Source organism: Ovis canadensis, chromosome 13 (genome assembly GCF_042477335.2).
Source record: "Ovis canadensis isolate MfBH-ARS-UI-01 breed Bighorn chromosome 13, ARS-UI_OviCan_v2, whole genome shotgun sequence".
Classification (NCBI taxonomy): Eukaryota; Metazoa; Chordata; class Mammalia; order Artiodactyla; family Bovidae; genus Ovis; species Ovis canadensis.
Window position 1 is genome coordinate 79,187,168 of NC_091257.1, and position 18,315 is coordinate 79,205,482.

The 18,315-nt window shown below is 36.6% G+C and overlaps 1 protein-coding gene across 4 annotated transcripts in view; it reads left to right on the forward strand.

Moving 5' to 3' along the window:
- ITCH (itchy E3 ubiquitin protein ligase) overlaps positions 1-18,315 on the forward strand; it is a 99,908-nt gene that overhangs the window by 25,727 nt on the left and 55,866 nt on the right. For 2 of the 4 annotated variants that reach the window (XM_069548373.1, XM_069548371.1), the window contains 4 exons: positions 6,258-6,382; positions 6,632-6,722; positions 14,315-14,456; positions 17,730-17,854. In XM_069548373.1, coding sequence (XP_069404474.1) covers positions 6,653-6,722; positions 14,315-14,456; positions 17,730-17,854 — 337 coding nt within the window. In that variant the 5' untranslated portion in view covers positions 6,258-6,382; positions 6,632-6,652. The remainder of the gene's footprint in view (positions 1-6,257; positions 6,383-6,631; positions 6,723-14,314; positions 14,457-17,729; positions 17,855-18,315) is intronic. The other 2 variants (XM_069548372.1, XM_069548370.1) reach the window with 1 other exon arrangement.

An 18,315-nucleotide genomic window follows, 5' to 3' on the forward strand; every position in this document is an offset into this window, starting at 1 on the left:
AAAATTTTTTTAAATATATAAAACTATGTCATATTTGTTTCCTGTCTTTTATTAAACTGTAGGACACCCAGTTGGCATTGGAGAATTGGTTGTTGGTGTGGGGAACCCATCCACTGCACTCAACTTGAGACTTGTAGAATTAGTGACCAGCACCTTTATGCTGTTAAGAAAATGAAAAGAGAAGCCATAGGCTATGAGAAAATGTTTGCAAAACATATAAAGGACTTATATTTAAAATACACAAGTAACTCTTAAAATGCAACAGTAAGAAAACAAATAATGAGTAAAATATCTGAACAGATAGCTCGTGAAACAGTGTACATAGATGGTAAATAGTCAAACAAACAAAAAGATGCTCAACATCATGTCACATGGGAATTACAAACTAAGCCACTAGTGAAACATCATTGTATACCTATTAGATTGGCTAAATTCCAGAAATACTAAATTCTGACAATATCAAATACTTGTGAGGATATGGAGCAGTAGAAATTTTCCTTCAGTTCTAATTGAAATGCAGAGTGGTACAGCCACTTTGGAAGATGATTTGGCAGATGCTTACAGAGCTAAAACATAGGTTTACCCTTATCATCCTGTAATTGTAGTCCTCTTTACCCAGTTGAGTAGAAGACTTACATACACAAAGAACCTGCATGATAGTATTTATAGCAGTTTTTTTCATAACTGCCAGAAGCTGGAAGCATCTAACATCCTTGGAATGAACACATGTGAAATGTTTATTCAGCAAATTAAAAAAAAAAACTGTCAAGTTCTGAAAAGATACAGAGGAAACTTTAATCGTAGTACCAAGAAGCCAGGCTGAGGTTCTTAAATTGTGTGATTCCACTATCTAATATTCTGGGAGAAGCAAAACTGTAGAGACAGTAAAAAGATAAGTGGTTGCCAGAAGTCCTTATTGAGGGAAGAAGAATGAATAAGGGAAGCACGGGATTTTTAGAGTTGGGAGATTATTCTCTGTGACACTATACTATTGAATACATGGCAGTTATGCATTTGTCAACATCCTTAGGACTGTATAAGTTTCATAAAGAGTGACCCTTAATATAAATTGTGGACATTAGTTAATTAAAACTGTAGAATATTTCAGGTACTGATTAGCAAGGCAGACAAGGTTGCCTACCTTTGTAGAAATTAATAAAATTAATTTAAAAAGTCAGAAAAATTTCAGTGATGTGGTAGAAAGTAATAGTATGGCTGCATTATACTGGGTAGTCAGGGAAGACCTGAGTACTACCTTGAGGGCTGAATGCAAGATGTTAGCTATTTAAAGATAAGTGGGAAAAACATTTTCAGCAGAGGGAACAGTTAGTGTAAGCCTATAAGTCCAGAATGACTTTAGTGTGTTTGAGAAATAGAATCCAGATTTACAGTGGCTAAGGAGGAGAATGTTAAGGAGAGGAGAACTCAAGAAAGTAGGTCATGTGTGGAATGAAGCGGAGCTTCTGTAAGCCAGAGAGGAATTTGGATTCTGTTTTAGGTGAGTTAGGCAATTATTGGATATTTAAGCAGAGTAGAGCAAGATATAATTCTGATGTTCAGAAGAATACACTAACTTTGATGGGAAATGGCTGAGAGGGAGAAGGAGCAAATGCAGAGGCTGCTGCTGCTGCGTCGCTTCAGTCGTGTCCGACTGTGCGACTCCATAGATGGCAGCCCACTAGGCTCCTCTGTCCCTGGGATTCTCCAGGCAAGAATACTGGAGTGGGTTGCCATTTCCTTCTCCAGTGCAGAGGCAGGGAGCCTTATTTAGTGACTTGTAATAGTTTGTTGACAGGGAAGGGCTGGTTGTGGCTTGGGCTAATGTAGTTAAAAGAAAGTAAGCATATATTTTAGGGTATATAGTAGGGTATATTTTGCAGATAGAATCTTTACAACTAGATGAGGGAAAGATTTAATGCTCATAGCTTTGGCTTGAGCAACTGGGTGAATGGTGCTGCTGTTGAGCCAGGCAGAGTTTCACCTTAGTCATTTTAGTAATGCAGACAATTGTAAAGGTTAGACCTAGGAGTCTGGCGCTCAGGGGAGAAGATGGGCTTTGAAGTGTAGATTCTCTATCTACTTAGTCTTGAGGTATTTTTCAAATTGTACAAGTATGGTATATATTTTCTTTTTAAACTCAAATAATACATATAAAACCACAAGTTCCCCATGACTTCCTTCTTTAGTACACAGGAGGGCAGCCACTATTAACAGTTTGGAATGGATACTTTTTCTGCCTTTATTTATATTTACCTATAGGGATATGCATTTTGTTTTTATTTGCAAAAATATTACATTATATATATTCTGTAACTTAAATATTCTTGAACTCTTTCCATTTCAGTTACTAGTAAGTTGTTCTAATTGTTGCATAGTTTTCTGTGGTATGAATTTGTGATTATTTAACTGGTTGCCAATTAATACTAAGGTTTCTTTGATTTGTCTTTACTGTTATCCAAGTGGTGTGTTTTTTTATTCTTAGAGATTTAAAATAAATAATTTTGATTATATGAAACTAATGTGAATTAGAACATACATTATTAAAATTATCAGCATGTTTTTGCAAAGCATCTCACAGTTCTATCACAATGATTCTCTGTAATTATCTGGAGAGAATCACTGTTTCTAAAAATGTTTGTAGTCTGTACTTTCATTAGTCTTCTTTACATGAAATTGTGTTTTTAAAATACATTTTATTACGGTTTTGAATTTATTTTCTTTGCAACTTTATAATGTTAATTTAGAATAATCTATACTATTTAAAAGGGTATTTTTCCAGCAATAAACTGTCGCTGTAGATCAGCAACTAGAATAATACTTTATCATGCATAAAGTCAGCATCCAAATGTTGGACTTTTCTCACTGCCTCCTAATTTCCTTATCTTGATGTCATAATTCTGAGGCAAACAGTCTTTTTGGTATTGAGGAGACAATAAAAACTATACATATGTGGTAATGATGTCTTTGAGGACTCTTTCTGTAACAAGCAGTTTGAATCAGAAGAATATCCTGTGCAATGCTGTGTTGACTTTTATGGTACACCTCAGTGCCTTTATATTCTGGGTGACTACTAATGGCTTTATTTATGATGTATGCCTTCTGTATTTAAAATAAAATGGCCCTTTTAGTAAATTGTATAAAACATCCGAAATGGTGCAATTTAAGTAGACATAGAAAGTGAAGGAAAAAAATATACAGACCAAGCCAAGGGAATGAGCTAGTCATTTGAGTTAAGGCTGCCAGAATTTTAGCTTTGAACATATTGTTTTTCATTCTTCCCTACATCTGTCTGTCCCTCCCTCCCTGTCTCCTCAGCATATGGGATTCTGGTTCCCTGACCAGAGATCGAACTCATGCCCCTGCTTTGCAAGTGGTCCTAACCCCTGGACCACCAGGGAATGGAAGCCTAATTTTGTATGAATACTGTAGACATGTTTACAGTTTCAGGTTACTTTGTTTGCCTTATTGTATTTATGTATTTCTTACATAGGACCTGGCAGATAGTGAGTGCTTAAGTAAATTTTACTTTAATCCTTGACCCACTCAAAATATTCCTGATATTTTATCAAGTCCCCAAAAGCCTAAGAACATTTTATTTTAAAAACATATTTAGTTAAATTCTGACAGTATGAATAATAAACATTCATAGCATTTTCCCCCCACATACATAATCATTCAGTCTTTCAACAACCTTGTGAGGTAGAGATGGTGTTATCCCCGTTTCTCTGACAGGAAACTGAGACCTAGAGAGGTTCAGTCAGTTCAGTCGCTCAGTTGTGTCCGACTCTTTGCGACCCCATGAATCGCAGCACGCCAGGCCTCCCTGTCCATCAAAAACTCCTGGAGTTCACTCACACTCACGTCCATCGAGTCCGTGATGCCATCCAGCCATCTCATCCTCTGTCGTCCCCTTCTCCTCCTGCCCCCAATCCCTCCCAGCATCAGAGTCTTTTCCAATGAGTCAACTCTTTTCATGAAGTATCCAAAGTACTGGAGTTTCAGCTTCAGCATCATTCCCTCCAAAGAAATCCCAGGACTGATCTCCTTCAGAATGGACTGGTTGGATCTCCTTGCAGTCCAAGGGACTCTCAAGAGTCTTCTCCAACACCACAGTTCAAAAACATCAATTCTTCGGCGCTCAGCTTTCTTCACAGTCCAACTCTCACATCCATACATGACCACAGGAAAAACCATAGCCGTGACTAGACGGACCTTTGTTGGCAAAGTAATGTCTCTGCTTTTTAATATGCTGTCTAGGTTGGTCATAATTTTCTTCCAAGGAGTAAGCGTCTTTTAATTTCATGGCTGCAGTCACCATCTGCAGTGATTTTGGAGCCCCAAAAAGTAAAGTCTGACACTGTTTTCACTGTTTCCCCATCTATTTCCCATGAAGTGATGGGACCAGATGCCATGATCTTTGTTTTCTGAATGTTGAGCTTTAAGCCAACTCTTTCACTCTCCACTTTCACTTTCATCAAGAGGCTTTTTAGTTCCTCTTTACTTTCTGCCATAAGTGTGGTGTCATCTGCACATCTGAGGTTATTGATATTTCTCCCAGCAATCTTGATTCCATCTTGTGCTTCTTCCAGCCCAGCGTTTCTCATGATGTACTCTGCATATAAGTTAAATAAGCAGGGTGACAATATACAGCCTTGATGTACTCCTTTTCCTATTTGGAACCAGTCTGTTGTTCCATGCCCAGTTCTGACTGTTGCTTCCTGACCTGCATATAGGTTTCTCAAGAGGCAGGTTAGGTGGTCTGGTATTCCCATCTCTCTCAGAATTTTCCACAGTTTATTGTGATCCACACAGTCAAAGGCTTTGCATAGTCAATAAAGCAGAAATAGATGTTTTTCTGGAACTCTCTTGCTTGTTAGAGAGGTTGAGTGAGTGAAGTCGCTCAGTCGTGTCCGACTCTTGGTGACCCCATGGACTGTAGCCTACCAGGCTCCTCCATCCATGGGATTTTCCAGGCAAGAGTACTGGAGTGGGTTAGTATCATACAATAAGTGGTGTAGCCAGGAATCAAGCCCAAGTGTCCTGATTTTGTTATAAAATCCCTGTTATGTAGATCATGCCCTTACCACATGAGGATTAACTCTTCTGAGACTATGGACTGAAGAAGATATGTTAGGGTTGTTTATTTTAGTATAATTCAGGAGCCATCTTTGTTCCTTTCACAGATCAGATGTTTAAGTGTGTGCAATGTGTCAGGCACTGTTTTGGGATTCTGGGTTTTATCAGTGAACCAAAAAAAATGATTCCTGCTCACATGGAGTTTATATTCTATCCCAGAGAATCAAAACCAATAAACATAATGACCAAGTCAATTACTTGGTATGTCAAAAGATCACATTGTCTGTAGAAGAAAAAAAATGATCAGGATAGGTGGAACAGACTGTTAATATTGTGAAGAAAACAAATAGAACAAAGGTCTTAAGGCAAGAATGTGCTGGCATGTTTGAAAAATAATAGGTAGGTGCCTGAGTAGGGGTGGAAAGTCGAGGGGAAATAAGATCATGAGGTGGGAGGAGTGGAAGCTTGTATCATATAGGGTCTTTCACTTGAGTAAAATGGGAAGATTTGAAGAACTTCTTAACATCTTAAAATCATCCAGGTTGTGTTAAGAATAGGTACTGAGGCTGGGCAAGGATGGGAAAAGGGAGACCTTTTAGGTTAATCTGGGCGTCCCTTGTGGCTCAGCTGGTAAAGAATCTGCCTACAGTGCGGGAGACCTGGGTTCGATCCCTGGGTTGGGAAGATCATCTGGAGAGGGGAAAGGCTACCCACTCCAGTATTCTGGCCTGGAGAATTCCATGGACTGTACAATCCATGGGGTCACTTTAGGTTAATCTAGGAGAGGGGCATAATTTAGGAAGAAGATAGCTGTCAGGTGGCTATGAACAGGTTGATGATAGAAGTGATGAGAAATGGCTGGATTCTAGGTGTATTTTGCAAATAGAGACCTTAGAATTTGTCAGCAGATGGGAAGGGACATATGAACAAAGGAGTCAAGAATAATAACTCCATAGTTTTTAGCTTGAGCATCTGAATGGATGAAATTGTCTTCGACTGAGATAGTTTACTGAGGACATCGGGGTTCCGTTTTTGATGTGTTAGTTTCGAATGTCTTTTAGATACCCAAGTGAAGTTGCTGTTTATAATTCAGGAGTGAAATCTGGGATAGAAATGTAAAGTTGGGACTTGTTGCTATATAGATGATATTTAAAGCCATAACACTGGATGATATCCTTGAGGAAATGAATATGAAGATATGAGAGAAGAGGGAACCAATAACTGAGCCCTAGGACCTTCCAGTATTAAGAGGGTAGAGAGACCAGAAGGAATCATCAAAGAAGACTAAGAAGGAATAATCAGTAAGGTAGGACATTAAACCTCGAGAATGTGTCTTGGGAACTAAAAGAAGAAAGTAAACCACAGAAGAAAGAAATTCAGCCATTTCAGATTTTGCTGATAGTTTAGCGCAGGATGGATACTAGAATTTTAGCAGTTGTGAAGGCCACTGGTATTTTGTGGTCTTCCGTGGGACGTGGAAATGGCCTGGTTAGCATTTACCTAGTTTTCAAGTGGGAATTTTTAATGTTTACAGTGTTTCCTTTGCCCTGTTCAGGTTTGCCTTCCTGTTGGTGATATGTCTGGCAGTGGATCACAGCTTGGTTCAATGGGTAGTTTGACCATGAAGTCACAACTTCAGATCACTGGTAAGTCTTAAAAACATCCACTGCGTTATTTCCCTCATTCTCTTTGTGCCCCCCCACCCCGCCACCCTCTCCAGTATCCTGGAGAATTTCCATGGACCGTATAGTCCATACGGTCGCAAAGAGTCGGATACGACTGAGTGACTTTAACTTCACTTTCACCATCAATAAAAAATCTGAGAAGAAAACCTTTAGTGGCTGTTACATATCAGGTGTTAAATTTTTTGCTGAATGAATAAATGAACATAATGTGTAGATACATAAAAATAACATTTTAATTTCAGGTTGTTATTGGGTATGGTATATGATTTGGGTTTGTTAAACATGCTTGGGCAGTTGCTATTGTTTTTTGTTTTGATTTGGATTTTTTTTAGCTTTGTTGAGAGCTAATTCACATACTATACAGTTTACTCATTTAGAGGTCAGTGATTGTTAATACATTCTCAGAGTAACCATCACCAGTCAATTTTAGAACATTTTCACCATTCCAGAAAGAAACCTCTGCCCCATATTCCCCAGCCACCTTCAGCCCTAGCTTAATTATTTTTCTCTCTATAGCTTTGCCTACTTTGGTCTCATACAAATAGAATCATAAAATGTGTGGCCTTTGTCTGTTGACTTTTTCACTCATATTGTTTTTCAAGATTCATCCCTGTTGTAGCATGCATTAGTATTTAATTTCTTTTTATTGCCAAATACTATTCCATATGTGGAAATACTTTATCCATTTATCAATTGATGGGTGTTTGGATTGGTTCCACTTTTTGGCTGTTATGAATAATGCTATGAACATTTGTGTATAACTGTTTGTGAAGTTGTATGTTTTCCATTTTCTTGAGTGTGTTCCTGGGAGTAGAGTGACTGGGTCATGTAATATCCACATTTAGCATTGTGAGGAATTCCAAATTAATTTTCAAAGCATCCAGACCAATTTGTATTCCCAGCAGTCATGTATGAGGGTTACAGTTTTGTAAGCACCTTGTAATGCTTATCTTTGGTTAGAGACATTGTAATGGGTGTGACATAGTATCTCGAGAGTTTGAGTTCATTTCTCTGATGGTTAATGATGATGAGCGTTTTTTTCATGTGCTTATTATTAGCCATTTGTATATCTTTTTTTTGAGAAATGCCTATTTAAATTTTTTGGTTGCTCTTACTACTTTCCTAATACCTGTTTTTTTCCTCTAACCATACTAACCAAGTGGATCACTTTCAGATTAATGTTTCTTAAAATGCCACCTGATTTGTACCTGCTCAAAAACCTTCAGCGCTTCTCCTTGGCTGTGTTAGTGAATTTCCTTAAAACTGGGCTAAGACCTTTCACAGTCAGGCTCCATATGATCTCTTTGTAGGGTCTTTTTATATAAACCATTTGTACTAGCCAGTGAGGCACTGGATTTTTCTCTAGACAAGCATGTGTGTATTACACAATGGAATCTTAGTCTCTCTCCTTTTAATTTAATGGCATTTATTGATTATATTAGTTTCTGTTAATACTGTACCTGGCTTACAGCCGCCTCTAGATTATGAATATAAAGTTATAAACTGTATTATTATTATCTTTCTCGAAACCTAAAAGTATTTGAGTTATATAAAAGTAACACCTTCTTAAGTTGAAAGCAGGCTAGAATTTATTCTTGGGAATTCTTTCACTGACTCCAGTCTTTTTTCTTAGTGATATCTGATTTTCAGTGAAAGATTCTAATATTTCTTTGCCAAAGCCAGATTCTAGTTGTTTCTCCCTTCCCCATCCCTGGTGGCTCAGATGGTAAAGAATCTACCTGCAATGCGGGGGACCCAGGTTCAATCCCTGGGTCAGGAAAATCCTTTGAAGAAGGGAATGGTTACCCACTCCGGTATTCTTGCCTGGAGAAGTTCATGGACAGAAGAGTCTGGAGGGCTGCAGTCCATGGGATCCCAAAGAGTTGGACACAACCGAGCAACTAACACTTTCACTTTCTCCCCATCTTCAGTCTAGTCTGAGTAGCTGTTTTACATTGGGCCAGGCTTCCTAAGACTTTTTTTTAGGGGACAGCTTAAGTTAAAATTTTTGATTTAGAGAATTTAATAGTCAGCTTTTCAAGTTATGTAAGCAATATACATGCTTTTTTATTTTTTAAAAGTCAGCAATTTAAAATAGTAATATGAGGAAAGAAAAAGTGAAAGTGTTAGTCTCTCAGTCGTGTCCTACTCTTTTCGATCCCATGGACTATAGCCCACCAGGCTCCTCTGTTCATGGAATTCTCCAGGCAAGAATACTGGAATGGGTAGTCATTCTCTTCTCCAGGGGATCTTTCTGACCCAGGGATCGAACCTGGCTGGGTCTCCTGCATTGTGGGCAGATTCCTTACCATCTGAGCAACAAGATTTAAGTTATATTCGTTTCAACTTTTCTTTGCATAAGCTATCTATCTTTGCTATTGTGACTGTCATGGGAAGAAAAACACTTAATACCTAAATGTGCCTCAAGAAGACATAATTCTTAGCCATTTATAAGCTTTTAATCTTGAGTCTAAAATTTCTGAGAATGTACAAGTATAGGGCAAAAGCATTTTAACAAAAACAGGCACTGTGAATTATAGATAAAATTTATATATTTAGCAAAGACATCATTAGATATGGCAGATATGGAGAACATCAGATAATAAACAGTAGAGTGCCAAGTTGACTACAATCAAGTGTCCTTTGTAATTCACTATTTACTTTGCTTTTGGTGCTAGAAACCTCAGAACAAAGTTTTTTTCCCTCAAGTCACTTTAATTGACATTGTATTTTTTATTCTGTGTTAATGGATTAGCTGCAGTATTTGAATTTTTTGTTTATTATTTTATTTTGGTAAGCTGCCTCAACACTTCTAAAATTCAAGAAAGGCATAAATATGCAAGTATGAAATATATGCCCTGGTATATGGTAATGGCAAGTGATAATGACTTTGGTCAGGAAAAAGGGGTAGTATTTGACTAGAGTTGCCATGAAAGAAAGTGGTGCTTGAAGCATTGCTACTATTTAAAAAGTAGAAAGGTATAAAAGGATCTTTCAGGAATGAACATGACAGAGCAAATGGCCCGAAGGAGGGAAATGCCAAGGCTGCCCTCGACATCCCTGAAAGCCGCTGCTGCAGAGCAGGGACCTGTGAGAATGCATGGGATGGGTCATCTCCTTGACATGAGTCAAGGCTGCCAAAAAAAGTCATTGCTAAGGGAGCTGGGAAGTAACCAGCGTTTTTAACAAAGAGCAGTGGATTGGTGTTTTAGAAAGCTGCTGTAAAAGACTGGTAGGGAAATTTAGTGTCAAAAGTTAAAATGTTACTCTGGGGTTCTGCTCAGATTTATTTCTTTAACTCTTTCTGTCATGCATACATTACATGCGTACATACATAATTTGTTTACAGTATATACATTTGCTAATGGCTTTTCCTTAACAGATGAGGGCAAGTAGAAAATTTATTAGAGAAATGACACCTTATAATAAGTTTTAATAAAAACTTGTATAAGTTGTAGCAAGAGTTTTAAAAAATTAATTCATAAATTGATACTATGTTGATAAATAGATTGTTTAGAGAACTTGATGTGTTTTAATTTCACATAATTCTTTATAGGAACATCAAGGGAAAGGCAGCCTTGCTTTTCTTTTTCAGAATTTACATAAAGTATACCTCATCACAAGTGATCGAGTTCTCACAAGGAAAAAAATTCCTTTTCTATTTCTTTAATTTTGTATCTATATGAGGTGATGAATGTTCACTAAATTTAATTGTAATTATTTCCTGATGTCTTATATTTACACATTTACACCTTAAACTTTAAAATCATGCCAGTTCATTAGTCATACTTTTTATGATTTGACTCTTAATTTATAGAAATAACATGAATAGCCATTTTGTTATTCTAATTTGAACTGGAGTACAAAGGTGGCTTTTGTGCTACGCTTTCATTGATCAAGGTACTATATGAGGCATCCCCTTGGGAACTTCTGTTGGCATTGAAGTGATTTCTTAACACTTTTGTTGGGTATTGAATATACCTGTATTGATCCTTGTGTTGGGCAGATCCTTTTGTAATTTATCAGATAGTTACAAAAATTACAGCAGGAAATCAGAAATACCTACTTACTCTTAAATGTTTTTGAGAGTTTATCATATTGCTAATCATAACTTGATCTCAGCACCCTTGTTTGTTTTAACCTTGTCTTTATAGCCTTCCAATTCCCAGAATAAGTTGATTTCCTGGATCATTCTTTATTCTTTATCTCTAATTCTGTGGCCTGTTCCTTTACCTTGGACATGTCTGTTTTCTTACATCCTCCCCTATCTTTAGCCATTTCCTGTTTAATTATGTTCTGCACTTAACTTCAGCTATTATACTTACATGGGCAGAATAAGTACTTTGGTATTTCCTAGAAATTTCTTAGTCTCAGTCCTTACTCAGAGCTCATCATTTGAGGAAGAGAAACCATCTTATTTCAGTTCTTAAAAATTGAAATTAAACATTACTGTATTTTTCCAGATTTACTAGAATACCATATATTTAGCTCTCAATGCTTAGAGACCAGGAGGGTCCTTCATACTTTAAAGTCGAGAGTTTATCCAGTTCTGCCCAGACAAACCATAGTTCTGCTACAGAGGCCTCTTGTGGCCTCTCATGACTTCTGACCACAGAGGGCAATCCTTGCATAACTGGTTTTATCTCCTATCAGTTCATCATATTGCTAATCATAACTTGATCTCAGCACCCTTATTTGTTTTACCTTGTTCCTTACAGCCTTCTGATTCCCAAAATAAGTTGAATAACCCAAGGATTCACTTTTACTTTCTTTACATTTATTTATTTATTTATACTTTCTTTATACTTAAATTGTCAAAACTTTTATTTCATATTGGAGAGGAAGTTTAAATATACACACTTGGTATACCTTCCCATGAAGGGGATTGCAGGTTGAGTTAAATAAGTAAAAACTAAGAACTAAGACTGAATGAAAAGCGACAGGAGCCATATATAAATAAGAAAATGCTGTGCAAGCATAGAATGATTTTGACTTGTTAGATTTAAAGAACCCTTCAAAGAGAAGAGATTAAAGACAACTCAGGAAGTAGAATTGTGTTGGATGAAAAGGAAAAAGGATCATTATCAGTGGAGGGAAGTAGCACATATGAGCCGTCAAAGTACATGGTCCTTGTGAGGGACAGCAAACTGGTAAGAGTGGTTAGAACACCAGGGGCCTGTGTGGGATTTTGTATAGCAAGAGGCTGTAAAAGTGCATAGTAAGCAATGTAAGATGCCCCAGAAGAATTTGAACTTCATTTTTCAGGCATTAGGGAGTTGAAAAGTATTGACATGGTCACCTCTGTTCTAGGAACAATTCTAGTAGCTATGAGGAATTGGATTGGAGAAGTGAGAGTAAAAATAGACAGTGGTTAGAGGCCTTTAGGTGTAGGTAACAGATGATACTGACATTTTTCTGATTCATTTTCTTCTAGTTTATAGTTCATAGTCTTTTAATTTACCTTGGGAATTTAAATTTTAGGAAGTAGTACATTGATCTGTTTTATAATGTTAGGACTGTAATGAAAGTTCTGTGCAATCTAAACTTTGAGATTTGAACACTTAACATAATTTCTCCTGTCCAAGCTTTGCTGTGACCGTTGGATAAACTTTTAAATTCTATTGATCTTGTTCTTTTTTTATGTGTAAAAATTAAGATGATAATACCTGTCTTGCAGGATAGTCGTGAGAGTCAGAATGATAATATTTAGGTGCCAGACACAGTAAAACACTAACAGTTGGTGTTAGTCTCCCTTACTCTTTTTATTTTCCCATTTAAACTTTCCTAAAATGGCTCTAGTGGGGTTGAGTGGAATTATGTGGTAAATAGCTTTCAAAAGTTTGAATCCTAAAAAGCCACTCAGGATAGCTGCATTTCTCTTTGTTCTAGGCTTAATCAGTTTTAGAGGATCACAAGAGCCCCTGAAACAAAATGAACTTATGCATGATTGTATGGGCTGTTTCACTTTTTCTCGGACCACAAATGTATTAAAAATAGGGATTTTTCTGGGGTAATCCTGTGATTAAATTAAGTTTTGTATTAAGTAGTAGGGCTTTATACTACATATTAGTCAGAGAAAGGTCTGATCCCCACTTGAGCATTTTCTGGTCTGAAAAAGACATTTTGCTTAGTGTTTCCACTTTGATGTCTCACAAGCATCTCAAATTTATACATTCATTATAATACACTTGATTTCCTGCCCATGCCACCCTCCTCAAACTTGTTCTTTCCTAGATCTTTTCCATCTTATTCAATGATACCACCTTCTATCCAGTTACTCATGCCAGAAACACAGGAAATATCTTTGCTGCTTTTCCGTAGCTCACTGATGTAATCTAATCCTATTGATTCTCATTAGAAAATGTTGATTCCTCCCCATATCCATGTTCACCACCCTAGTCTAACCTACTGTCTCTTAGATGGCTGTGGCAGTCTCTTACGTGTAAAAGGACAGAAGTAAAATATTAGATCAAAGTGAAGTTGGGGAATTCAGGGCCACCACTTGGGACTGTGCCTGCTAGAGTGCCCAGATTGTCTATGTGTTGGACTATATATTGCACTTCTTGCGTAGCTCCTATATAAACTTTCCTAGCAACTTGCAATAGCCTGTTAGTCTTGATAGGCACTGGCATCTCTGAACTTTGCTGTTAGAGTAGATATCCAGGTAGTAAAATAGTTCCTTGGCTGTGGTCATCTCATTTATAGGGGACCAGTCAGTTGTCTCCTGTGGGAGCTGTGGGGTGTTGCAGATGCGAATCTACTCTTGGTGCCTTCCTTCCACACAAGGCTGGGACAAGGCTGTTTTATGTTTTATGGCAGTGGTGACTAACTCAGGCTCAGGATGTGAGAAGCTCTTGCTAAGGTAATACATGAGATGCTGGACATAATCTTAGTTGGTAACTCTTCCTTCAGTGGCTTTCTAGCATGCTTAGAATAAAACCCAAATTCCTTATCTTGGTTTGCAAAGCCAAATGTGATCTCACCTTATTTACCATTTTTCTCTGTTTGCTCTACTTTTCTTAGATCAAAGCTTTTGTACCTCTTTCTTAATGTTCCCTTCTTCCTACCTTTGATCTTGACATGGATAGCTCCTTGTCGTTTAGATGGTTGCTTGAAAGTACCGTATCCTTAGAAAACTTCTTTACTACCAACTCATATTCTGCCACCTTAGGCTGTTTTTCATCACAAGGGCTTATCTCTAATTATAAACTGTTCTGTCCAGGGTTTAGAACAATAATATCTGATAGATGGTAGGCATTCACATATTTGTTAACCAAGTTTGTCAATGTACTTTTTAATTGACTTCGAGATCTCTGGGACTGGTGATACTGCTGATGGGAATTTGTGTGGATGGTGTGAGGAAGTCCTATATTTTTTAATAAGATGGTAAGAAATACACAGGTCATACGTGAATAAAATTTGTGAATATTTTAGAACAAACTGCTTTGCTTCTCTTGAGTAAAAATAATGCTCTGTTTAATCTTTGTGAAATTAAATTGATTTGAAGGATGGACTAACATCTCAAATACTGAAATATTTTCTCTCTTATTTAGTCATTTCAGCAAAGCTTAAAGAGAATAAAAAGAATTGGTTTGGGCCAAGTCCTTATGTGGAAGTCACAGTAGACGGACAGTCAAAGAAGACAGAAAAATGCAACAATACGAACAGTCCCAAATGGAAGCAGCCTCTCACAGTGTAGGTTTGAAAGTATTTTCTGTGGTGTTTTTTGTTTACTAGGTCAGCAGAAATGCAGCTTTTAGAAAGTTTTTCACTTTTTTTTCGTTCCTCCTCCCTCTTAATTTTACCCCCGTTGTTCTTTTAGTCTCGTTTCTCTTTAATTATTTGTTTTCCTAGTTTCTCCTTTTCATTGCATTCTCGTTTAGTTGTTGATGGTATCTCTGTTGCCACTAAATAGTAGCTGAGAGATCCCAGGGTTGCTGCTGCTGCTAAGTCGCTTCAGTCGTGTCCGACTTTGTGTGACTCCATAGATGGCAGCCCACCAGGCTCCCCTGTCCCTGGGATTCTCCTGGCAAGAACACTGGAATAGGTTGCCATTTCCTTCTCCAATGCATGAAAGTGAAAAGTGAAAGTGAAGTCGCTCAGTTGTGTTTGACTCTTCGCAACCCCATGGACTGCAGCCCACCAGGCTCCTCCGCCCATAGGATTTCCAGGCAAGAGTACTGGAGTGGGTTGCCATTGCCTTCTCTGGATCCCAGGGTTATGGGCCCAGAAATATTAGCAGCTCTTTCCTTAATTTAGGTTGGAAATAGAGGGATATCAGGAACTCACTTCATTTTTTCTTATTTAATTTTTATTTTAAATTTTAGTTTTAAAATGTTGTGTTTTTTTTTTTAATTTAAATTTTTGGTTTTTTAAAATTACAGTGCCCACACCAAACCTACCCACTTTTTTTTTTCTTTAAAAAAATTATACATTTTGTTCTATCACCCTATTTTTATATTAAACAAACATTCTTTTTTTGTGAGTACATACAGGTCTAACATCCCTAATATAACTATATAATACTGTTTAATATGGATGGACTGTGATTAATTTTACTAGTTCCCGATACAGCTGATTTCTGATGATGTGCTGTTAGTGCAGTATACATTCCTGTGCATATGTCTGTGTGTTGCTGTTTTTATCTATCACTTAAATTCATAGAAGTGGGATATAGCTCAATTTCAGCACTTATTGACAAAGCCCTAAATGTTGGTAAGAAAAGCATAATAGGTTGAAGGGAATTGTAGGTTAATTTTTTAACTTTTTCTACTAAAATGGAAGAAAATGTATGATTTATCAACAAATAGATTTTAAAATAATACAGCATGTTATATATTAAAGCATAGTTCAAAATATAACCAGTTGTTATTTTATCAAATGTAGACAAATTGCTTTCATTCCCTAACATTTGAAATTGTTCATTTTTTCCTCTTAGAAAAACAAACCTGTTACTAAAAATGTTTTATTTTTAAATGGTGAGATGAGACACCTGAAATGATAAGCTCTTCTCTTTACATGATACATGCCTCTGTGAACAATATTTCTAATAAATGACAAAACAAATTGGATATACCTACATTAATCTTTAACATGGATTTTTGAAGTTCTAGTATATCTTGTTGTACTTAATAATGATTTGGAACAAATAAATGAAACTTAAGAATTTTCCAAGATGATCTTGAGACCTAATTTCAGAAGTATCATTCTAATGTTTCTCATCTCTATTTATTTCAACATTAGTGTTTCTTAGACTTCATTTTTAATTAGTGCCCCATTAGAGATTTGATCTAGATTAAAACAGTGTATGAGTAACATTTTTTTAAAAAAACAAACCTTCAAAAGGCCACAGGCTCCAATAATGACTGGAGATGTTCAGAATAATAGGCTGAATGCTCATCTATTTTCTACCAACTGCTATCTGTGCCTACTATAAATATACTTTCAGGCTCTTGAGCTGATAGCAACATGAACTTAGTGGTTTAAAAGTTAAGAAAAAAAGCTCTCCTTGTAGCCCTATATGGTAGTGCTCTTCAGCCTGGATATTTGGAGGGAACACTTCTGAATTTTTAAGTTACAGGAGATTGGCCCGCAATTTTAACACAGCTTCCATTGTTAGGTAGCATGCTTTCCATACTTGTCTCGAGTTGAATTGAAATATTCTGCCATCTTTGATGGTAGAGTTTATCTTTCAAAGTAAAATTAAATTTATTAACTTTTATTCCATCCCCATTGTGATTACTCAGGTGACTAACAGAGAAATGTTCTCTTAATATTTACTATATGTTCTCCTGAAAGTAACATCTGAAAGTTTTGAAAGAGAATGAATACATTGTACCAAAAATGGGCAATGATTAGGTGAAAGTTTCTTACTTCGGTTACAATATCTGCCCCTGGGAAGTCCTTGGTGGTCTAGTGGTTAGGACTCTGCACTTCCACTGCAGGGGGCGTGAGTTCTGTCCTTGGTTAGGAAAGTCTTACAGCCTTGAACCATAGGGCTGTTATAGGTTTTATATTGTTCTGTTTTTCTAATTGAAATAGTGTTTATACAGCTTATTGCAAATTCAAATTTTTATTCTGTATTGGCATTTAGCAAGGTATGGCCTTATTTGACAGTTGTCCTGGACACTTTGCCTCTAGCAGTGTGAAACATGGGGTAATATAATCCTAAAATCTCTAAGTAGCTGACTGAGAACATTCTTAATACAAATTTTAATGACAGATCTTTGTTCAGATTACAGTCTGTCACCAACTGGCTGTGTGATATTTGGCAATTTGCTTATTCTCAGAATATCAGCTTCTGTATGTGAAGATGAAAGAGGTATTCTCACCTCAGGGTTAGTTTGAAGATTAAATGAAATAATCCTAAGCTCAGCACACTACCTGACATAAAATAAGAATTTAGTTTTTTGTACAAATCACTTTTTTGTACTCAGTTCTTTTCAGTCTCTCAGTCGTGTCTGACTCTTTGTGACCCTGTGAATAGCACGCCAGGCCTCCCTGTCTATCACTAACTCCCAGAGCTTGCTCAGACTCACGTCCATCGCATTGGTGATGCCATCCAACCATCTTATCCTCTGTCGTCCCCTTCTCTTCCTGCCTTTAATCTTTCCCAGCATCCAGGTCTTTTCTAATGAGTCAGTTCTTTGCACCAGGTGGCCAAAGTATTGGAGCTTCAGGTTTTTGTACTACTAAAGTAAAATTATTTTTCAACAGTTTGTAGCATGATGAGCACTTTTACTTTTGTTGATAATGCATACATGTAATCGTCCCTATAGGTCAGCAGTGCGTGAAGATGACCGTGCAAACCTGTAGCATTCAGATACGCTTTTCATAAGATTATAGAATACAGGCAGTATTGGCTGTAAACTGTAAGATAGGCAGTGATATTTTAATTGTAATTTATTTAGAATTCCATTGTGATATTAAAGGAAATACTTTTTTCACCTTTTTTGTTTTCATTTGTAGTATTGTCACCCCTGTGAGTAAATTACATTTTCGTGTGTGGAGTCACCAGACACTGAAATCTGATGTTTTGTTGGGAACTGCTGGATTGGATATCTATGAAACATTAAAGTCAAACAATATGAAACGTATGTATGTGAAAAAAGAATAAGCTCAGCTTTTGTTATTTTGCAAGAAATTCATGTGCCAAATGTGGAGAAAATGACTGTTCACTATTTGTTTTTAAGTTTACATGGTTGTAACATTAATAGAGAGATAAAGCTAGAACTATTTAATGCATTCTTAATATCTGGTTTGGCCATTCATTTTGGATCCAGTATTTTAAGTAAATTTTTAGTAGATATTTATTGAAGGCTATACTCAATTATGGAAAAGAAATAGAGCAGAGACGATTTTATTTTAGATGGTTTTAATTATATGTGTGTACCTCTCTTTTGATATCTATAGATACATAAAAACTTGTAACATGGCTTATTTTAATTAATATATCATGATTTTAAGAGACTTTTAATCCCTTGAGTATCTAAAGCATACTTCTAAGAATTTTATTTCTCATTTAGGATTTATAAGACAAAAATTAAGATTATGT